The following is a 24,234-nucleotide window of genomic DNA, read 5'->3' as shown; positions in this document are numbered from 1 at the left end:
AGCAAACTATATAATTACTAAGGTAGTCAATAATATCAACCTGGTTTTGGTAGCTTCTAAATAGTCACGAATAAGGGGTATTTGAAACCCCAAAAGCAATTTTCCAAGGCCAGCTCTGGTGTAAAGTATGCTGATAAGATGTCCTGTTAAATGATACAAAGATTTCCTAAAAATAGTGGTTAATAACAATAGGTGGTATTCTTCTGGCAGAATTCCAGTGTGACATCTGTGGTGCAATTTGCCAAAACCCAGTTTGGATTGTTTTTGAATTAAATCAGTCATCTATGAGCACTAACAGTATCTGGGATGGGATGGGAAAAGCATTCTAAGTGGGAGGAATAATATGATAGTACAAAAGCCAAAAATGGCAGTTGTTGGGGAATTAGCAGTTAGTCCATATTCAGTTACTTGTGATTGAAAATATGAGAATCAAGAGATAGTGCCCTTAGCAATTAGAAAAGGTTAAAGAGCAATGACCTCATTTATGGAAGATGGAGACCTGAGATAGAGAATTAAAGGGACCTGAGAATTAAACATTTGTTATTTTTGTTCTAGAGCTCTTTCCACTCCAGCCTAGGTGATCTTATTTTTCTCCCTTACTCCAATAAAAAGAAGTGAATTTTTAAAACAAGGAAGGGATAATCACATTTGTTGATTTTTATCACTATAATTGTTGTCCTTTTGTTTAAAACTAACCAAAATAATGGTCAGCTTTAGTTTTTCTAAATAATGTTTTTAAAGTACTGTACTATATATGAATTTATTCATTTGTGGCCACACTTGCTTATTGCTTTGCACCTAGGAATTTAAATTCTGTTGTTTTCTTTAGTTTTCTGTGGGGCTACTCTTTTTGTACATCATGCATGAAATCTTAAACTGTAAGAAGGTGCTATAGATAAAGATGGTAACAATTCTCATAGTTCCCTATGTTTTAATCTTTAGAATTGTAACTAAGTTTGATTGATAATTCATGCATTCTTTCCTCTGCCCTCCCCCCCCCCCATGCTATTATAATCTGCCATTTTGGGTATTAGTTACTTCACTAAAATATTTTTGTAAATCTTTCAATGAGTAAAAATTTCAATTAGGGAAGGAAATGAGTGCTTACATATTTCCAGTTTTCAAGTAAATGTATTTTAAAAATTCAGGGAGAGGGAAAACAGAACAAAAGAGGAATTATTATTAACTGTTTTTTAATGATTTTTAAGTTGGTAGCTTTCAGAATACCACTGTGGTTGTTAGATTATTCTAAAATAAGCATGCATAATACTGTTTTAAGGACTTAGATCTGGTAGCGAAAGCAGTAAAATCGGGAAAACCCACACCTCTACTGAGAACACTATGTTTTCCTATTTGAATGTATTTCCTACTAAGTGTTTTGACAGTTTACTAGTTTGTTCATTAACACTTAATGAAATTGAAATTATAAAAAATTCAGTAAAGGTATACTTGTTTGACTTTGTGAATATGGTAATTAATGACAGAATCTACTATAAAGTTTCATTTTTATGGTCAAAATTTATAATTCAACATTTTACTTAGAATGGAAATAAATCTTGTTTGTAATTAGGAAATTCATTTAAATGAGTCTCCTGTAGCTAGAAGCAGTGTTGCCTTACACATTGCCCTCTGTCTAGTTTACAAGTAGAAAGAGCCACTTGTCAAACTAGCAAATTGATAATGAGTACCATCTTCAAGCTGTGGCTGTTTTAATGGCCTCCCCTCCAACACTCCACCATTGGTCCTACCTGTGCATCATTATAATTGATCTAACACAGAAAAGAAATGTTTATCAAATTTGCAGGTGTCTGAAAATTGAAAGGGAAAATTACTACCATAGATCAGTTTTGTCAACACTGGCTGCATGTTAGATTCAACTGAGAAACTTTTAAACAAACTAAATGACATAAGTATTTATGGGTAAAATGATATTGATATGATGTCTGGTATTTTTTTAAAATATATTTTATTGATTTTTTTACAGAGAGGAAGGGAGAGAGCTAGAGAGCTAGAAACATCGATCAGCTGCCTCCTGCACACTCCCTACTGGGGATGTGCCCGCAACCAAGGTACATGCCCTTGACCAGAATCGAACCTGGGACCTTTCAGTCCGCAGGCCGACGCTCTATCCACTGAGCCAAACCGGTTTCGGCATGATGTCTGGTATTTACTTTAAATGGGATAAATGACAGAAGACTGACAAAGTGATGATAATTATTAAAGTTAGGTGATGGGCACATAGAGGTTGCAGTATATTCTCTCTACTTTTTATATGAATGAAAAATTTTATAATACAAAGTTAAGGGAAAAATAGAATACCCAATCCCTACCCCAGATGAATTAAATTAGAAACTCTGGGCTTCCGTAGCTTGAAAACTTGAGCTTGAGTAGTTTCAAAAACTTCTCCAAATTATTTATATTTGCAGTTTAGATTGAGACTCCAAATTTGGAGTCCAGAAGATAAAATCAAGATTCAGAAAGATCTTGGCAAATTAGAATGCTCAGCTGAAATCAATTAGATAAAACTTAACATGGGTAAATGTGCACTGCTTTTAGGTTTTTTAAAGAAAATCAACTGTATAGGACAGAATACCTAGGTTGGTGCTTATATTTGTGAAAAAGATCAAAGTTGCTTAGTTGATCATAAGCTTAGTATGATAATATGATGTAGTAGCTAAAAAAAGCTAGTATGATATTAGATTTTATTAATACAGCCACCAAGCCCCAATATAAAAAAAAAAACTCTGCAATTTTTCAGACCATATCTGGTATTCAGGTTTGAATGACACATTTTATAAGAGACCTTGACAAATATATTAAGAGAATAGTAGAAGAAATAATAAGAGGCCCAGACAATCTCATAAAACAGTTGAAAGAGCTAGGTATATTTTAACCTAGGAGAAGAGAAGAATAAGCAAGAGGAGACAAGTCAGCTATGATCATATTTGAAGACCCATCATGTTTAATAGAGTATAATATATTTTGTGTCATCTCCCAAATTGCAAAGTAATCTTTTATTTATCCCAAGAATAACCTTCCTTTTTAACAAATACATTTTTATTGATTTCAGAAAGGAAGGGAGAGGGAGAGAAATATAGAAACATCAATGATGAAAGAATTATTGATCAGCTGCCTCCTACATGCCCCACACTGGGGATTGAGCCCACAACCCAGGCATATGCCCTGACCGGGAATCGAATCGTGATCTCCTGGTTTGTAGGTCGATGCTCAACCACTGAGCCAGGCTGGTTGAGTGCCCTTCCTTTTTTAAAAAAATATTTTTATTGATTTCAGAGAGGAAAGGAGAGGGAGAGAGAGAAAAACATCAATGATGAGAGGGAATCATGCCCCCTACTGGGGATTGAGCCTGCAAGCTAGACATATGCCCTTAACCGGAATCGAACCCAGGACCCTTCGGTCCGCAGGCTGATGCTCTATCCACTGAACCAAACCGGCTAGGGCCACCCTTCCTTTTTTAGGTGTGTAAGAAGTAGCTTTATTTTTCTATCTTAAAGATTAAAAAATGTTTATTGTAAAAATTTCAGAAAATATGTATAAGTATAAAAAAGGAAAATAATAATTACCCATTATCCCACTACGCAGTTATAACCACTATAACCTAATTTGTGGGGCTCAGTACAAAAGGAACAAGCAGGACTCTTTGTTTAAAAATTAAGAATTTCAAGATGGTGACAATCGAGCATTTAACCAGGCAAGGGGCCCTTCTGAGCATAGGGCCCTATGGACAGATCACCAAGCCCCTGAAGCCAGCCCTGACTATACCATGTGGATGGATGGATATCTCTCTCTCTCTCTCTCTCTCTCTCTCCCTCTCTCTCTCTCTCTCTCTCTCTCTCTCTCTCTCTATATATATATATATATATCTACACTAATAAAAGAGAAATATGGTAATTAGCGTACGACCGCTACCCTTCCCATTGGCTAATCAGCATATCCTTATGCAAATTAACTGTCAGCCAAGATGGCGGCCGGCAGCCAGGCAGCTGGAAGCGAACAGGGTGGCTTGCTTGCTCCAGGGACTGCAGACTCCAACGTTCCCCGCCTGCGCTGCCGGCCTCTGAGCTGCAACTCTAAGCAACTATGTACTATGTTGCAAATAAGAAGCTGAAACCAGCTTTCAGCCAGCCGGGATCTCAGAGCTGAAGTTATACATTGTTTCAATTATAGAACAGCAAACAAACCAGATACGAAGCCTCAGAGCTAGAGCCAGAGCTAAAGCTGGCCCAGAATAAAATAAAAAAAGAGAAAAAAAAAGGAGTGGTTGGGAGCTTCAGTCAGCCTGAAAGCAGCCCTCAGCCCCTCACCCAGACTGGCCAGGCACCCCAGTGGGGACCCCCACCCTGATCCAGGACACCCTTCAGGGCAAACCAGCCGGTCCCCAGGCCTCTATCCTATATAGTAAAAGGGTAATATGCCTCCCAGCACCGGGATCAGCGTGACAGGGGGCAGTGCCCAAACCCCCTGATCGCCCTGCAGCTCTGTGTGTGACAGGGGGCGGGGCCACAACCTCCCTATCCGCCCTGCTCTGTTCATGACAGGGGAAGGCGCCCCAACCCCCTGATGGGCCCTGCTCTGTGTGTGACAGGGTGCGGCGCCCCAACCCCCCCCCGCCCCCCCCATGGGCCCTGCTCTGTGTGTGACAGTGGCGGCGCCCCAACCCCCTGATCGGCCCTGCTCTGTGGGTGATAGAGGGCGGCGCCCCAACCCCCTGATCCGCTCTGCTCTGTGTGTGACGGGGGGGGGGGGTGCCCTAACTCCCCTATCGGCCCTACTCTGTGCGTGACAGGGGGGAGCTCCCCAACCCCCTGATGGGCCCTGCTCTGTGCGTGACAGGGGGGAGCTCCTCAACCCCCTGATGGGCCCTGCTCTGTGCATGACAGGGGGGAGCTCCCCAACCCCCTGATGGGACCTGCTCTGTGCGTGACAGGGGGCAGCACCCCAACCCCCTGATTGGCCCTGCTCTGTGCATCACAGGGGGTGGCGCCGCAACCTCCCCATCGACCCTGCCTTGAGTGTGACAGGGGGCGGTGCCCCAACCCCCCAATCGGCCCCACCCTGAGCGTGACTGAGGGTGTCATTGCAACCTCCTGATCCGCCCTGCTCTGTGCATGACAGGGGGCGGCGCCCCAACTCCCCAATCAGCCCTGCTCTGAGCCCGACCAGGGGCTGCACCTAGGGATTGGGCCTGCCCTCTGCCACCCAGGAGCAGGCCTAAGCCAGCAGGTCGTTATCTCCTGAGGGGTCCCAGACTGCAAGAGGGCACAGGCCGGGCTGAGGGACCCCCCCTCACTCCCCCCCCGAGTGCACAAATTTTTGTGCACCGGGCCTCTAGTATATATGTATATCCTTTCATATTTTAGAAAGGCTTTCCAATTAATGAAATGCAATAGGCTGCCTTAAGAGAAATAAACTCTGGGGTTATAAAGGACAATGCTAGGCTTTCTATCAGGGATCCTATAGTGTAGATGAATGTGCTGGAGGTTGGTCTACAAGACCTGTTAGGATATTTTTCATCTGTAAAGTCAGTGGTGCTATATCTCCAGCCAAAAAGAATTGGTTTGAGCCCTGGCTGGGTGCTCAGTTGTTAGAGCGTCATCCCAACAAGCCAAAGTTGGGGGTTGATTCCTGGTGAGGGCACATACAAGAATCAACCAATGAATACATTAATAAGTGGAACAACAGATCGGTGTTTCTCTCTCTCTCTCTCTCAAGTCAATAAATTAAAAATAAAACACAACTTGGCCAGCCTGTACTTTGGGAGGAAGACATTCAGAGACAGTGATCGGTGCTGTGGCGGGGGCGGGGGGGGGTGCCTTTATGCTCCTCAGGGCTCTCTAAACCTTGTCACCTGTACAGAAAGTGTCAGGCCTGGGCTGAGCATTGATGGACCCAGGCCTTTGGGGATGTTTTTCAGCCACCTCCATGAGGCACGTGTGGGCCCAGCCAGCGAGAGCTGACCATGTAGAGGACGAGGGGGCATCCTGGGGACCCTCATGTCCAAGGACAGTCTAGTTGATTTAGTTGGGGGCACAAGGTCTACTTGTCTATTCCTCCTTTTTTAGGTCATTGCTGTTCTCCTAAACAAATGGCTCTTTGTACTCTTCTTCCAAGTTTTATGTGAGTTTGAAAGTGTTTCAAAATAAAACGTTAAATTAAAATAAATAAATAAATAAATAAATAAATAAATAAAACAAAGAATGGGTTCATGAACAATAATCATCACCTGTAAATTGCCTATTTTCTTAGATTATGGAACCTTGCTTCTTTTTTTAATTTGCTATGCCATTTAATAAAAAAGTATTACACATCAATTATGGTGGTGAGCCCGAGCCGATTTGGCTCAGTGGATAGAGCGTCGGCTGCGGACTGAAGGGTCCCGGGATCGATTCTGGTCAAGGGCACATGCCCGGGTTGCGGGCTTGATCCCCAGTGGGAGGGGAGGGGACATGCAGGAGGCAACCAATCAATGATGCTCTCTCATCATTGATATTTCTATGTCTCCCTCTTCCTTCCTCTCTGAAATCAATAAAAATATATTTTTAAAAAAAATTATGGTGGTGAATTTCTTTAAAAAGTTTGGTTTTACTTGTATGGCAGGATGCTACCGAAACCCCAAAGAGCTTTATCAGGCTCTAGAACATTGGTACCTTACTCAGTTATAGATATTCAAATGATTATTTGAATTTCATGATATTTCTTATTATTTTTAAATCTGTTGTTTTTTTTCATGCAGCTGAGAGATAATATCTATTATCTTCCCAATTTACTATGGCTAAAGGACTTCCCATGTGTAGGCTGATTCATGACCTTGGATGTTCAGGCTGTCAGATGATAAACCTCTATGTATGTGGAAAAACAACCCAAAGTTGTCAGCTTATTGCCTTGTACTTTTAAAACCCAGACATTGGCACATATTAATTCCTGAATGACTTGCTGAAACTTAATGATTTTAGCTTAATGAGCTGGAAGAGTTCCCCCAAGTGACTACAAATGTATTTTAGAACTAGCTTCCAAATTATCTGTTGCATAGTTTTATACGAACTGCCTGATTTAATGCACTTACAAAAACTTAGCAATTTCCTTTCTACATAGTGCAAGGTACTTATCTTGTAAACATTTCTGTTGTAGAACGAAATGAATGACCTTTCTTACCAGTGATTTTGACCACTTTGTACACAGTCTCAAAACATTCTATGAGAGAACTAATTGTTATGATGTTACCCAGGAATGATTATCTGTGGCCTCTCCTTTTCTTTCTGCCCCCTCACACTCCCACTGTTATCTTTCAACTGAGTCAAACTTTTCTTTACCTCTTTGTTCTTTCTCCCATTTTTCTAATATTACTTTTTTCTAGTGTATATAAATAAGAAAATTGAGTTTGAGCTAGTTTTATTGAAAGTGTGGTAAAGGTGAAATAAATTATTTTCCTTGCAAATTTGAAAATACTTTTTTGAAATCTTTTTTTTTAAAATTTAAATTCGTGGGAGGCAAATCTAGAAGCTCAAACAGGGCTGTGTTTAATAAATGGTTTTGTTTGAAATTATAATGCCTTTATTTTGACAGTTTTGTCAAGTGATTAGCAACCCTCTGCAGGTTGCTAATTGTTATTATGCTGCTTTTGTGACCTCAGTTTTTACTTTCTACCAATTTCTACATCTATGCTCCCCCACCTTTTCCTTTCAGTTGAGCCAAATTTCTCTTTATCTCTTTGTTCTATCTCCTACTATTCTAACTTACATCCCTCTAAGTTTATAACTTCCTACCTCACATCTGCCAACCTATACATATTCTCATTCAAAGCTTGCTTGTAATCTTAACTCCTTTTAAGTGGGTAAAGATAGGAAAATAGCCAAAAGCCTGCTTTATAATTGATTTAATGTTTTTCTCAAAAAATATGTAATCTAAATTAAAGATAAATGCTTCATAAAGCAAAACCAACACTCAACCAATCAAAATTTCCAAAAAGGAAAGTGGGTTTATGTATTTCAGCCATCCCATTGATACAACTAAGTCAACAATTTAGCTCCTATTGTGTCCAGAAATATGTTGAAAATTAAAGATGCAAACCCAGAGGTAGAAGATGTGGTTATTATCCTCAGCAAACTAATAATCTAGATAAAGAGATAAGATTAATATACTTCAAGCACTTAACAAATAGTTGTAATAACTAGCCTAATTATCAGAATGATAGGTTGTGTTTTATAGACTTTAAGTGCTATAAGTAATCAGAGAAAAGGGAAGGCATTATTGCTTGGGGTTGCCAATGAAGATTTCATTGGGGAAGCGGGTCTTGAAGAAAATGTAGAATTTGGATTAGCTGGACTGGGCTAGAGACTTGCGTTAGCATTTCTAAGTAAAAGAGAATTGCTTAACAAAGACCCCAAGGGAGAAATTAGTTGGTTGTTTAAGAAAACTGAAAACTTTGTTCTAAGGAGGAGTAGGAAATATAATCAGGTCATTAAATTGAAACTAACTGATCAAAAGCCTCAAATTCCAAATGAAAAATTAAGAATTGTTTTTAAAAAATCCTTTTACCTAAGCATTTTAATTAATCAAGGTTTTATCTTGTTTAAATAGCTAAGATTTTCTTATATTAGTATTTGCTAACATTGAGTGTTTTACTACATGGTAAGCATTGTTCTAAGTGTTTTATATGTAATAATAACTAATTTTATCTTTACAACAACACTTTGTGGTTGATTATATTTTAATCCCCTTATTTTGCAAATGGGCGTGAAGAAAAGGGTAGGTACAACTGGCTCAAGTTGACATAAGTTAAGTGACAGAGCAGAGCCAGGACTCAAACCCAGGTAGTCTCTGGTACTAGTATCTACATTCTAACCTGTTATATATACAACCTGTTATATTTATTTGAAGTGTATATATATATATATATATATATATATATATATATACTGCAAATATATCTTGAGATCTGGACAATTGAACTTGACATTTTATTGAAAGATCATTTTCTCAAACACTACTCACATTGCAACACTAATTTTTTCATCCAGAATATATTTTTTCTTTATGAAAGGTCTTTATAAGGAAACTTTGGGCTAGAAATTTTAAAAAGTAAATCCATTGTTTTTTGTCATTTGAAGTACTATTGATTTCATCTCTTGTAAAATCCTTATTTCATCAGTTTCTTTATTCCAACAGGGCTTCTGGTTGGGACTCTTGATTCAGTCTTAGACTCTACTGCTAAAGTAGCTCCATTTCGTATTCTACACCAGACACCAGATTCTCAAGTTTACCTGTCAATTGCATGTGGTAAGTATGATTTTTAAAGCATATACATCAACTAAATAAGGACATTAATAAATTGAATAACTATATTTATATTTCCTAGTTGTTTTGATTTAGAAAGTGTTAAATTTCTCAGATTCTACTTTGAGAGAATAAGAAGACATCTAATTGTTTATTTAAGAAAGATTACAGATTATTACAGTTTGTAAAACATTGATCAGACTCACTAGGGCATTTCAACATGGTGGCTGACAGGACCAGAGTGAGGGAGTGAGAGGGAGAGTGTGTGGTAGTGTGGAAGTGTGTGTGTGTGTGTGTGTGTGTGTGTGAAAGAGAGATAGTCCAGTTGACTACACGGAAGTCTCAGGGTAGGGGGCCAGTAGTTCAAGCTCTTCTGGCCAAAGAGACCCTGCTACTGCCACAGCCACTCCCAGGGCGTGACTCTGGCTCAGAGACCATGCAAACTATAGCAACATGAAAATGGAAATAGAAACCATGAACCAGGACCAGATAGAAATGAAGAATAACATATCTGACATCAAGAACACGCTGGAAGGAATTAAAAGTAGATTGGATGAAGCAGAGGATCAAATCAACAAATTGGAAAATGAGGTAGAAATAAGTACTCAATTAGAGCAGCAAATAGAAAAAAAACAATTAAAAAGCAGAAAGATAGACGTGAAATGGAACAACAACATTATGTGAATACCAGAAGGGGAAGAAGGTGAGCAAGAACCAGAGAACCTGTTTAAAGAAATAATGACAGAAAATTTCCCCAACCTGGTGAAGGTAAATGTCACACAAGTTCAGGAGGCACAGAGAGTCCCAATCACCATGAACCCAAAGAGACCCACATCTAGACATATAATAATTAAAATGGCCAACATTAAAGACAAGGAATCTTAAAGGCAGCAAGAAAGAGACAGAAAATTACCTACAAAGGATTTCCCATTAGAATGTCAGCTGACATCTCAATAGAAACACTTCAAGCCAGAAGAGAGGGGCATGAAGTATTCAAAGTAGTGAAAAGCAAGGGCCTAAATCCAAGACTACTGTATCCAGCAAAGCTCTCATTTAAAATTGAAGGTGAAATAAAGAGCTTTCCAGACCAAAAAAAAAAAAAAGAGGTTAAAGGAGTACATTACCACCAAACCAGTAATGCAAGAAATGTTAAAGGGACTGCTTGAAGAAGAAGAAGAGAGAGAGGATCATAGGCATAAAGAACATAAAATGGCAATAAATAAATACCTATCAATAATAACCTTAAATGTTAATGGACTAAATGCTCCAGTCAAAATATATAGGGTAGCTGAATGGATAGGAAAACACGACCCATATATATGCTGTCTACAAGAGACCTGCCTGAGAATGAAAATAAAGAATGGAATATATATATATGCAAGTGGAAAGGGAAAAAAAGCTAGGGTAGAAATACTCATATCAGACAAAATAGACTCCAAAACAAAGGCCATAGCAAGAGACAAAGAAGGCCACTACATAACACCAAAGGGAATGATTCAACGAGAAAATATAACACTTGTAAACATGTATGGACCTAATATAGGAGCACCCAACTACATTAAAAAAACTCTTGATGGACTTTAAGGGAGAGGTTGACAGCAATACAGTCATAGTAGGGGACTTTAACACTCCACTGATATCACTGGATAGATCTTCTGGACAAAAAATCAACAAGGAAACAGAGGCATTAAGTGACACACTAGATCAGATAGATCTAACTGAAATTTACAGAAGATTTCACCACAAAGCAACAGAATATACATTCTTCTCAAGCACACATGAAACATTCTCAAAGATAGACCATATATTAGGACATAAAACAAATTCAAATTCAAAAAGATTGATATCATACCGAGCATCTTCTCAGATCACAATGGCATGTAGTTAAAAATCAACTACAGTAAAAATAACCTCAAAACACTCAAATACATGGATGCTAAATAGCATGTTACTAAACAATGAATGGGTTACCAATGAGATCAAAGAAGAAATTAAAAACTTTCTGGAAACAAATGAAAATGAACATAAAACCACACAAAACCTCTGGGACATGGTGAAAGCAATCCTGAGAGGAAAATTCATAGCATTATAGCAGTGGTTCTCAACCTTCCTAATGTCGCGACCCTTTAATACAGTTCCTCATATTGTGGTGACCCCCAACCATAAAATTATTTTCGTTGCTACTTCATAACTGTAATTTTGTTACTGTAAACAATATGTAATTATATATGTGTTTTCCGATGGTCTTAGGCAACCCCTGTGAAAGGGTCGTATGACCCCCAAAGGGGTCGCGACCCACAGGTTGAGAACCGCTGCATTATAGGCCTACCTCAAGAAACAAGAAAAAGCACTAATAAGTTACCTAACCCTACAACTAAAGGAATTAGAGAGAGAAGAGCAAGAAAAGCCCAGAGGAAGTAGAAGGAAGGAAATAATAAACATCGGAGTGGAAATTAATGACATAGAGACTGAAATTCAGTACAAAAGATCAATGAATCTAAAAGCTGGTTCTTTGAAAAGATAAACAAGATTGACGAACCCCTAGGTAGACTCATCAAGAAACAGAGAGAACCCAACTAAATAAAATCAGAAATGAAAGAGGCAATATAACAATGGGCACCACAAGAAAAAAAAGAATTGTACTAGTAAGTATATACTATGAACAAGTATATGCCAAAAAACTGGACAACCTGGAAAATGGACAAATTTCTAGAAACATTCAATCTTCGAAAACTCAATCAGGAAGAATCAGAAAACCTTAATAGGCCAATAACAGCAAATGAAATTAAAGCAGTAATTTAAAAACTTTCAGCAAACAAAAGTCCTGGACTGGATGGAATTACAGTATAGTTTTACCAAACATTCAAAGAACTAGTACCTATCCTCCTCAAACTATTTCAAAAAATTCAAGAGGAAAGGAATACTTCCAAGCTCTTTTTACAAAGCCAGCTCTATCCTAATTCCAAAAACAGATAAAGACACTACAAAGAAAGAGAATTACAGGCCAATATCCCTGATTAACACAGATGCTTAAATTCTCAGCAAAATATTAGTAAATTGGATCCAGCAATATATTAAAAAGATCATACATGCATGAACAAGTAGGATTTATTCCATGGATTCATGGCTGGTACAATAATTGCAAATTTATAAATATGGTGTAGCACATAAACAAATTGAAAAACAAAAATCACATGGTCTTATCAGGAATGCAGAAACATCTTTCAATGAAATCCAGCACCCTTTTTTGATAAAAACTCTTAGTAAAGTGGGAATAGAGGGATCATATCTCAACATAATAAAGTCCATATATGACACACCTACAACCAACATAATACTCAATGCAAAAAAATCTAAAAGCGTCTCCCTTTAGAACAGGAACAAGACAAGGATGTCCACTTTCACCAATCTTATTCAACATAGTAAGTGGAAGTGCTTTGGAAGTCCTAGCTACACCAATCAGACAAGAAGAGATAAAAGGCATCCACATTGGAAAGGAAAAAGTAAAACTGTGATTCACAGATGACATGATATTGTACATAGAAAACCTTTAAGACACTACCAGGAAACTACTATACTTAATAATAAATGAATTTGTCAAGGATACAAATTCAACATCCAAAAATTGGTGACATTTTTATACACTAATAATGAACTCTCAGAAAAAGAAACCAAAAAAAAAAAAAATCAATCCCTTTTATCATTGTAACAAAACAAATATAATATACCTAGGAATAAACTCAACCAAGGAAGGAAAAGATCTGTACTTGGGAAAACTATGACACACTGAAAAATAGAAAGAGAGGAAGATACAAACAAATGGAAACGTTTACCATGTTCATGGATTGGATGAATTAACATCATTAAAATGTCTATACTACCTAAAGCAATCTATAGATTCAGTGCAAGCCCTATTAAATTATCAAGGGCATACTTCACAGAACTAAAATTAATACCTCAAACATTTATATGGAACCATAAAAGATCCCAAATAGCTGCAGCAATCTTGAGAAAGAAGAACGAAGTTGAAGGGATCACAGTACCAGATACCAAACTATACTACAAGGCCATTATAACCAAAACAGCCTGCTACTGGCCCAAGAACAGACATATAGACCAATGCATCAGAATGGAGACCCCCAAAATTTATCCACATCATTACGGTCAATATTTGACAAAGGAGGCAAGAACATACAATGAAGTAAAGACAGTCTCTTCAACAAATTCTGTTGGGAAAACTGGGCAGACACATACAAGAAGATGAAACTTAGACCACTAACTTACACCATCCTATATAATAAAAGTCTAATATGCAAATTGACCAAACTGTGGAACGACTGGTCGCTATGACATGCACTGACCACCAGGGGCAGACGCTCAATTCAGTAGCTGCCTCCTGGTGGTCAGTGCGCTCCCACAGTGGTCGGAGCGCCACTTAGCCAAAAGCTGGGCTCACAGCTGGCGAGTGCAGTGGCGGTAGCAGGAGCCTCTCCCGCCTCTGCGGCAGCACTAAGGATGTCTGAATGCCGGCTTAGGCCCACTCCCCTGGGAAGTGGGCCTAAGCCATCAGTCAGACGTCTCCCAAGGAATACTATGCAATTGTAAGAAAGAGGATCTCTTACCCTTTGGGACAGCATGGATGGACCTGAAGACTATTACGCTAAGTGAAATACGCCAATCTGAGAAAGACAAATACCACATGATCTCACTTATTTGTGGAATCCAATGAACAAAATGAATTGATCAACAAAATAAGACCTGGAGCATTCAAGCATGGAACAGACTGATATACCTCAATGTGCGGGTGGGAGATGCGGAGATAATCCAAAGAACTTATATACTTACTAGAGGCCTGATGTACGAAATTCATGCAAGAGTAGGCCTTCCTTCCCCCGGCTGCCAGCACCAGCTTTTCTCTGGCACCCGGGACCTGGGCTTGCCTCGCAGCCCCGGCTTCATCCAGAAGATTGTCTGGAAGGGCATCTGGTCTAATTAGCATATTACACTTTTATTATAGACTAGTGGCCCGGTGCACAAAAATTTGTGCACTGGCGGGGGGGTGTCCCTCAGCCCCACTTGTGCCCTCTCACAATCTGGGACCCCTCGGGAGATAACAACGTGCTGGCTTAGGCCTGCTCCCGGGTGGCAGAGGGCAGGCCCAATCCCTAGGTGCAGCCCCTGGTCGGGCTCAGAGCAGGGCAGATTGGGGGATTGGGGCGCCGCCCCCTGTCACACTCAAGGCAGGGTCAATGGGGAGGTTGCCGCGCCACCCCCTGTCACGCACAGAGCATGGGCCGATCAGGGGGTTGGGGCACTGCCCCCTGTCACGCACAGAGCAGGGCCCATCAGGGGGGTTGGGGCTCCGTACCCTGTCACACACAGAGCAGGGCCAATCAGGGGTTTGGGGCGCCGCCCCCTGTCACCCACAGAGCAGGGCCGATCAGGGGGTTGGGGCACTCCCCCCTGTCACACTCAGGGCAGGGCTGATAGGGAGGTTGCGGCTCCACCCCATCACACACAGAGCAGGGTCCATGGGGGGGTTGGGGCACCACACCCTGTCACACACAGAGCAGGGCTGGTCAGGGGAGTGGGGAGCTCCCTCCTATCAGGCACAGAGCAGGGCCGATCAGGGGATTGGGGCGCCTTCCCCTGTCACGAACAGAGCAGGGCGGATAGGAAGGTTGTGGCCCTGCCCCCTGTCACACACAGAGCTGCAGGGAGATCAGGGGGTTTGGGCTCTTCCCCCTGTCACGCTGCTCCAGGGGCCAGGAGGCCTCGTGGCTCCGCTGATCCCAGTGCTGGGAGGCCTCGCTGCTCCGCTGATCCCGGTGCTGGGAGTCCTCGTGGCTCTACTTGACACAGGGGCAGTGAGGCCTTGCTGCTCCACTGATCCCGGTGCTAGGAGGCCTCGCAGCTCTGCTTGACACAGGGGCAGTGTGGCCTCACTGCTCCGTTGATCCCGGTGCTGGGAGGCCTCGCTGCTCTGCTGATCCCTGTGCTGGGAGGCCTCGCTGCTCTGCTGATCCCTGTGCTGGGAGGCCTCGCTGCTCTGCTGATCCCTGTGCTGGGAGGCCTCGCTGCTCTGCTGATCCCAGTGCTGGGAGGCCTCGCTGCTCCGCTGATCCCAGTGCTGGGAGGCTCTGCTGATCCCAGTGCCAGGAGGCCTCTCGGCTCCGCTGATCCCAGTGCCAGGAGGCCTCGCGGCTCCGCTGATCCCGGGGCGTGAGGCCTAGTGGCTCCGCTGATCCCGGGTTTGGGAGGCCTCGCAGCTCTGCTGATCCCAGTGCTGGGAAGCATATTACCCTTTTACTATATAGGATAGAGGCCTGGTGCACGGGTGGGGGCCGGCTGGTTTGCCCTGAAGGGTGTCCTGGATCAGGGTGGGGGTCCCACTTGGATGCCTGGCCAGCCTGGGTGAGGGGATGATGGCTGTTTGCAGCTGGTCACACCCCCTTCAGGGTGGGGGTCCCCACTGGGGTGCCTGGCCAGCTTGGGTGAGGGGATGATGGTTGTTTGCAGCTGGTCACACCCCCTTCAGGGTGGGGATCCCCACTGGGGTGCCTGGCCAGTCTGGGTTAGGGGCTGAGGGCCGTTTTCAGGCTGGCGGCAACTGAAGCTCCCAACCTGTCCTTTTTTTCTTTTTTCTTTTATTCTTGGATTTATTTACCTTCTATGGCTGTCACTGGAACTGAGAGCTGGCTTTCTCTCTGAGGCTCAGCTCCAGTTCTGAGACCTCGGCTGCTGAAAGCAGGTATCTGGTTTGTTTGGGTTCTATAATCGAAACACTGTTTCAACTCCAGCTCTGAGGCCCGGCTGGCTGAAAGCAGGTTTCTGGGCTTTTTTAGCTTCTATACTTGCAACAATGTTTCTTAAACTGCAAGCTTAGAGCCCAGCAGCGGCAGGCAGGGAACATTGGCTTCCTCCGTCACTGAAGCAAGCAAGCCTCCTGTTCGCTTCAGTGCCTGGCTGCCGGCCGCCATCTTGTTTAGCAGTTAATTTGCATATCTCGCTGATTAGCCAATGGGAAGGGTAGCGAAGTTACGGCTAATTACCATGTTTCTCTTTTATTAGATAGGATATGCATAGCCTTTGGACATAGGCGATAGGATGGTGAAGACCTGGGGGATGGGTAGGGGCTGGGAGGAGGGGGGTAAGGGGGAAGAAAATGAAGACATCTAATACTATACTATCAATAATAAAAATATGTATATTTCAAAAATAAAACTATAATCCTTAATAGATTAAAAAATACAGGAAGAAAATGTTAGAACTTTTATCTTGTACTTTAATTATTTTGTTTCTGTATATGGTTTATAATGTATATAAAATATTAATGTCATAGGACATGTTATATAATAAACAAAAATATGTGTTAAAAATAAAACATTGATCAGTTGAGGGACCTGAAACATGTGTTCCATTAGTGCTAATTTTGAATAGATTTTGGTCATTGTTACTGCTATATAACTCCTTTCTTCAACTTATTCCTCCTGATTCACCCAACTCTAGGGAAGGTAAGAACTTCCCCATAAAATACTGTTTCATCTGTAATAACTCAGATGAGGAGAATCAAGCCCAAAACTTCAAAGTCATTCCCTAAGAAAGGATAAGTCTGAAAAATTGAATCTTTTTTAATTGCACACCTACGTTCTCACAAAAGGCATCATATCCTTGAAGTACTTGAAATATGAAAGGATATCTTTCAGGTAATGCTACATATTAATTCTCTGGAGCGGTTTAGATTCTTCCTAATAAAGCAACTCAAAATCTTAAAAAACACCATGACAGTATGTTACTTTTTTATGATGCTATTATAATGTTGCTCTAAATTAGAATCCCAGATTTTTAGCTTTTTGTATGCTGTAATACTGTCTTTTCTCTTTCTCTTTCTTTTCTCCACCTCTGTTATCAAGTAGATATACTTTAAAAAAAAAATTCATGTGACTTTTGGATAGTTCATATGCATCAGCATATAGCTACAGCATACAATTAATTTTTAAAGATGTGTGGCTTGTGCAGCGGGCATGGCTCAGTGATTGAGCATTGACCTATGAGCCAGGAGGTCACAGTTTGATTCTTGGTCAGGGCACATACCTATGTTGGAATTTAATCCCTGTGGGGGTGTGTGCAGGAGGCAACTGATCAATGATTCATCATTAATGTTTCTCTCTCTCCCTTCCTCTCTGAAATCAATAAAATAAATTTTAAAGAAAAGATTTGTGGCTTATTTTTTACATCTCCCTCTAAATTTCCTTTAGTGTAGGAGGTGAGCATTTTCTCCTGGCTCTCTTAAATTGAACGTCATTTAAACTAAATGAAGAAGACACTACACCTGCTGATATTATGAGATGTCTGTAACCTCAACTCTAAACTTGGTTGGTCAAAATTATATAGAAAAAATGTCCTTTCATTGCACTGATGCAGAAATATAGTAGTTACCTACTAATGAAGCTTCCTTATAATTAAAGGACCAAAATAAAGGCCTTAAAATTTTCCCATAAATTTTATTTGTGGTTCATTAAAGAAAGTTATTGCACTTGGTATGGTGACTTTAACAGCATGAATATGATTCTAACTGAATTGTAGGAAATAGGCAATTTTGCAGTTTCAATACATTTTTAAGTGTCACTCTCTATATATTATGATATACTAGGAAGTCAAGGTATTTCTTTTGATTGAAATTTGTATAATCTACAATGCTTGGGAGATCTTAAAGATATGCAGAGATTGATATTGCAGTGTTCTTCAGGCTAAAGCAACCCAGATTTAATTTATTTAAGCTAACCTCCAAAAAGCCACCTAACCCTGATTCAGCAGGTACCATGGATTTAATCTTGCTACAGGGTTTCTAAACTCTTCCATGAAATTTCTTTTACATGACAGGCCTTTTAATTTAAGGGTGGCTCTGAGCAAAGGCTTCACACCTTCTGAAGTAAGTTGAATTGCCACAGTTGAAATCTATATTCATACAGTGTGTTTAGGGTTGTCATGTGCATGCTGTTTTCAGTAACACAGATTATAGGCACAGTACTATTATTTGAAGACCAAGAATTAAGTTATGTATATTTATATTCTGGTACTCTAGCTATTCTCTTAAAAGATACTGGTTATTGTAGGCACCAGTTACTGGCATCTTGTTTTTAGAATTTTATCTTTCCTCATGAATTATATTTACTTTTCTCCCCTTTCATTAAATATTTTGTTTTTATTTATAATGAAAACTAGAGGCCTGATGCATGAAATTCATGCAAGAGTAGGCCTTCCTTCCCCCAGCTGCCAGCACTGGCTTCCCTCTGGCACCTGGGACCTGGGCTTCCCTTGCAGCCCCAGCTTCATCTGGAAGGATGTCTGGTCTAATTAGCATATTATGCTTTTATTTTTATAGTGTTCATGCCCACATGTAGAGAAGTAGAGAATAAATTTAATACATTTATTTTTATGAATATCATTTTTGAAAAGAGCATATATAATTTTATTTCTTTTTAACTAAGCTTGTAAATATTGAGCAGTTTTGTTGTGGAGTTTTTCCTTGTGTCTTTTATTCTTTTTCATTATTAATCAGGAGCCAACAGAGAAGAAATAATGAAGCATTGGGATTGGTTGGAACAAAATATCATGAAGACTTTATCTGTGTTTGACTCAAGTGAAGATATTACTAATTTTGTACAAGGAAAGATAAGAGTAAGTGGCCTGGGTACAATTTGTAGATGAAATACAAAAATCTTGACCCTCTTATTTAAGTATTAAAGCCTGCATAGAAGGTCAATGTTTTATTGGCACCTTTTAGGATTGGCAAAAGCACACATATGAATGTCAGAATTAGTGCTAAAGAAAAATTGCAAAGTCAGTGGTTAGTTTTTGGTGCCCTTGTGAGTGCTCTTAGGGATATTTTCATTTTAATATCTCTTGAGTTTGGAGTTTGAGTGAACACTTCACTCAATCAAAACAATATTTAGCATCTGTATTTGTGGTAGTTCTTTGTGAGGCATTAGGAAAAACCTAATGACAAAATTAAAGAAAATCTCATCTCTGTCCTAAGTATGTAATATACATATGATATATGTACCTGTGTAGATATACACAGTTGTATTCAATGAACTGTTTAAATATATGAAATAAAATTTTGTTGATAGGTAATGATTAATTTTCAGAAAATATTTTGTCTCCCTTAGGGATTAATTGCTGAAGAGGGAAAACAGTCTTTTGCAAAAGAAGATGACCCTGAGAAATTTCGAGAAACTCTCTTGAAATTTGAAAAATGTTTTGGTTTGCCAGAGCAGGAGAAATTAGTGACGTATTACTCATGCAGTTATTGGAAAGGACGGGTTCCTTGTCAGGGCTGGCTCTATCTTAGCACCAACTTCCTGAGCTTCTATTCTTTTTTGTTGGGATCAGAAAGTAAGTGGTTTCTATTGCTTACCATGACTGTGAACTTTCTGACTGACTTATCAACTCTGTTGTGGTATTAGATTGTATATAAAGTACTAGGATTGGTATTAAGGGTAATTAAACTGTACATTAAAAGTTCAGTTGATCTAGCCCTGGTCGGTGTGGCTCAGTTGGTTGGAGCATTGTCCAGTGCAACTGAAAGGTTTCTGGTTTGATTCCCAGTCAGGGCACATTCCTATGTTGGGGGTTTAATCTCCGGTGAGGGTGTTTGCGAGAGGCAACTGATCAATGATCTCTCTCTCTCTCTCTCTCTCTCTCTCTCTCTCTCTCTCCCCCCCATCACTTTCCCCTTTTCCCTCTTTCTTTCTCTCTCCCTCCCCCTCTCTCTAAAAATAAAACAAGTTTACTTCATCTAGAGAAAGAATTCTTTTAAGGCTGGTTATTTAACATAGGAACCATAAGAAAATATGTATAGAATGTCTTGCATAATGCCTTTCATATTGTGGGAAGTGAATGAATATGAAATGATGGTAATCTAGCATATAACTCCTTTTCTTCCATTGTTCTAAACTACCTACTTTCCTCAATCTATGCTTTAATCCTTGTTTTAAACATACAATATAAATATAGTAGCCATAGTACCACTATGTAATTATGTAAAGTAACAATAATTTATATCTATTCCTAGACTCCCCAATTATTATGTTTATGGTTATGATTTAAAATTATAACTAATGTTGGATTCAAAGATTTTAGTTGTTCATAGCATTTTTCAAGTATGTTACTATTCTTTTGAAAGACCTGATTGATAAACATTAATCAACATTTACAAATTTAATCTGATCTACTTATAACTCTTGTTTACAGTAAAACTCATTATCTCCTGGGATGCGGTCTCAAAACTTGAAAAGACTTCAAATGTCATACTGACAGAGAGTATTCATGTGTGTTCCCAAGGGGATAGCCACTACTTTTCCATGTTTTTGCATATTAACCAAACATACCTTCTTATGGAACAGCTAGCCAACTATGCTGTAAAGAGACTTTTTGATAAGGAAACATTTGATAATGACCCAATTCTTGATGATCCTCGACAAATCACCAAAAGGTATTCAAACCTTAATACTTACTTTTTAAAAATATTGTTTGACCAAAGAATGGTAGCATTGATTAGCATTAAAAGTTAACCGTTCTGTATTATGTAATGTGCTTTTTGGGGGGGGGTAATTATTGATATTATTTATTTATATGCATTTCACAAATAGTGTTCTCTTCATGAAATTTAGCCCTAAGAAGCAATTGAAGTTAGGTTTGAAAATTGTTTCTTGAGATCGCAGTAGGATTTGCCATGGAGTGCTTTTAGAAATGTAGAGATTTATATGTGCAAGGTTAATCTAACTCTAAATTTCTGTATGAGTAGTCTAGTTTTAGGTCTGAAATTATTAAATGTATTTATTTTAAAATAATTTATGAAGAGCATTGTTTTTTGTTTTGTTGTTTTATGTTTTTAAATATATTTTTATTGATTTCAGAGAGGAAGGGAAAAGGAGAGAGAGATAGAAACATCAGTGATGAGAGAGAATCATTGATCGGCTGCCTCCTGCACCCCCACACAGGGGATTGAGCCTCCAACCCAGGTGTGTGCCCTTGATCAGAATCCAACCTAGGACCCTTCAGTCCCCAGGCCGGCCCTCTGTCCACTGAGCCAAACTGGCTAGGGCAAGGGCATTGTTTTTTTATGAAGAGGCAAGTTTGTGGAGTCAGTGGAGAATATAGTGTTTAAAAGGAGAGTACAGGAACTCTTGGACAAGTCATAATCACTCAGGACCTCTGTATTTTCAGAGAGCACTTATAAGGAATGAGCAATATATTATGTGAAAGCACTTTGAAAAATATAAAGTACTAGATAAATATTAATAATTAGTTTCTGCATCAGAAGTATATGTCTGAAAGCTGTTTGCCTCTATATGTATTTGGTTTGCTATCACATATTATACAGTTTGCTTCCCCTCCTTAAAATAATATATCATGGACTTCTTTTCATTGATATAAATAAACCTCATCCTTTTAAATAATAATGAAATAACCCATTGGATTACAATTTGAGTTAAAATTAATGTGGTTTTCCATTCATATTTATCAAAATTATTTTGAAAGACATGAAGTATCTCATATTCAAATAGTATATGCTGGAATGATGAATTTAGTTTTAATTTTGTTGGCTCTGAGTTAGAACTTGCATAATTTACTTACTACCCCAGATGGCATAGCTGCTTAACTTGAGTGTTTAGTGCCACTAGAAAATTGTTCTATTTTAAACAATTGTTTTTTATTTATATATGTATGTTTAAGTTAACAACTAATCTGTATTTATTGAAACCTATAAGGTGCCTAATACTGTGCAAACAGTATTGTTTTATCTTGCTTCTAATTTGGACTTTTTAAAATATTAATATTATCTTTTATGCACTATTTATCTTTTATGCAAAATTTTAGTTTTACTATTACTTTTTATACACTAACTTTCTCTCTAAATTTGGATGCCATAAATTTTCATTATTTTATTTTGTTTGAACTGGGTAACTTATGATTTTCTGATAACCAGATTATAACGATTACTGTCTACTGAGATTAGTTTTAGCCATAATCAATAATATGACAATATAGTAGTATAATAATAACCTTCCAGCAAATCACTCCTTAACAGATGGTTTGAAGACCTATATTATCTCTAATTTTTGTGCATTCTAATCCACTAATTTAAAAAATTGGAAAAGAGAACAAACAAAATGAATCTGTTAGGAATCAGTAGTTTCTTCCATTTCATAATTTGTTGAAGAATATAGCATATAGTGTTTAAACGTTCTGCTTTACATTGCATTTGGATTAATCAGTATAAACATGTGTACCCTTTAGAAGTCATTATTTAAGTCCCCCTCTTTTCTTTCCTACAGAGGTCTAGAAGATCGAGCCCACAGTGAGCAGTTTAATGCTTTCTTTAGGCTGCCCAAAGAAGAGACTTTGAAAGAAGTACATGAATGTTTTTTATGGGTGCCATTCAGCCACTTCAATGCTCATGGCAAAATGTGCATCTCAGAGAACTATATCTGCTTTGCTAGCCAGGATGGCAATCTGTGCAGTGTAATCATTCCATTTCGAGAGGTAATGTAAATTTAGTTGCGTACCAGTTTTTAGTTTGAAGATATTAACATTCAAAGAGGAAAATTTCCTTTAATTCTATAAATTATTAAAAACTCATTATGCCGCTTTATTTTAGTAATTTTTAGATAATAATTTTTAAGTCCAGCATTATTCTTTAGGATAAGAGTACTAAGAGCCTTATAGCTCTTGTTGAAAATGAAAAAAGTTACATAAAAATTTAGAAACAAGGTAAGGGTTTAGGATGACTCAAAATGGAACATGATTAGACAGACATATATGACATGAACACCAAAACTTAGATATTTGATATGCACAGTCAAAAAAGATAGAATTGATAGCTTTTGTGTAAGTCAAAAATAGTCAGCATTGCACCACTAAATTGTGTTGTCATTTTTAAAGACTACATGTTAGTTAAGACTTTCCCTTGAGAAGTTAAATAACTTGCACCTGTATCAGTGGTACAACTAGTACATAAAGTCTATTTCTTTTTTTTAGGATAATAAATTTTATTTCCTTTTTAAATTTTTTTCAATTACAATTGACATTCAATATTATATTAGTTTTAGGTGTACAGCATAGTGGTTAGATATTTACACCCCCCAATAAGTCTAGTACCCCCTGACAACATACATAGTTATTACAATACTAGTGATCTGGTGCACGGATTCATGCACATTGAAAGGAAATTAATTAGAAGGTAGCTGGTGGGGCGGGACTGGGCGAGATGGGCCAGACACATCCTGGAGCCAACCTCCTGCGGTCCCTACCCGGCATCTGCAGAGTGAGTGGGGTCCCTCTGGCAGGTGGGGTCCCTCGGCCTGGCCTGTGGGGATCTGGCTGAAACCAGCTCTCCGACATCCCCCGAGGGGTCCTGGAGTGCAAGAGGGCACTCTGCAAAGTTGCTGTAGTACAGGGTGTGGAACGCAAATGCAAGTGTGCAGTAAACCAGATTCAGGGCTGACAGTGCCCCAGCAACAACATAACCCACAGCCAAAGATGGATTTGAGTGGCCCCGCGAGGAATCAGGCTCCCTCCTCTCTGGTTTTGAGGTGTGTGATCTGAGAACCACCGCTGCCAAGTCATGGCCGCTCAGCAGCTCCTGCATTGAGCATCTGTCCCCTGGTGGTCAGTGTGCGTCATAGCAACCGGTCGGACGGTCGGACAGTCGGACACTTAGCATATTAGCCTTTTATATATAGACTAGAGGCCCGTGCACAGAATTCGTGCATGGGAGGGGGTGTCCCTCAGCCTGGCCTGCACCCTCTCGAAATCTGGGACCCACCTCGAGGGATGCCTGACTGGCAGTCGGACATCCTTCTTACAATCCGGGACCACTGGCCTCTAACTACACGTCTGCCTGCCTGATCGCCCCTAAGTGCCTCTGCCTGC

General features: G+C 39.5%; 1 protein-coding gene across 1 annotated transcript in view; it reads left to right on the top strand.

The window, feature by feature from the left end:
• Nucleotides 1-24,234, top strand: part of TBC1D8B (TBC1 domain family member 8B) — a 72,129-nt gene that overhangs the window by 5,338 nt on the left and 42,557 nt on the right. The window contains exons 2-6 of the mRNA XM_006082275.3: nucleotides 9,187-9,297; nucleotides 18,857-18,975; nucleotides 19,467-19,692; nucleotides 20,551-20,791; nucleotides 22,638-22,845. Coding sequence (XP_006082337.1) covers nucleotides 9,187-9,297; nucleotides 18,857-18,975; nucleotides 19,467-19,692; nucleotides 20,551-20,791; nucleotides 22,638-22,845 — 905 coding nt within the window. The remainder of the gene's footprint in view (nucleotides 1-9,186; nucleotides 9,298-18,856; nucleotides 18,976-19,466; nucleotides 19,693-20,550; nucleotides 20,792-22,637; nucleotides 22,846-24,234) is intronic.

This window comes from Myotis lucifugus, unplaced genomic scaffold (genome assembly GCF_000147115.1).
Source record: "Myotis lucifugus unplaced genomic scaffold, Myoluc2.0 scaffold_2, whole genome shotgun sequence".
NCBI classification, from domain to species: Eukaryota; Metazoa; Chordata; class Mammalia; order Chiroptera; family Vespertilionidae; genus Myotis; species Myotis lucifugus.
The sequence above is the reverse complement of the archived record's forward strand: the minus strand, read 5'-3'. Positions and strand labels throughout refer to the sequence as shown.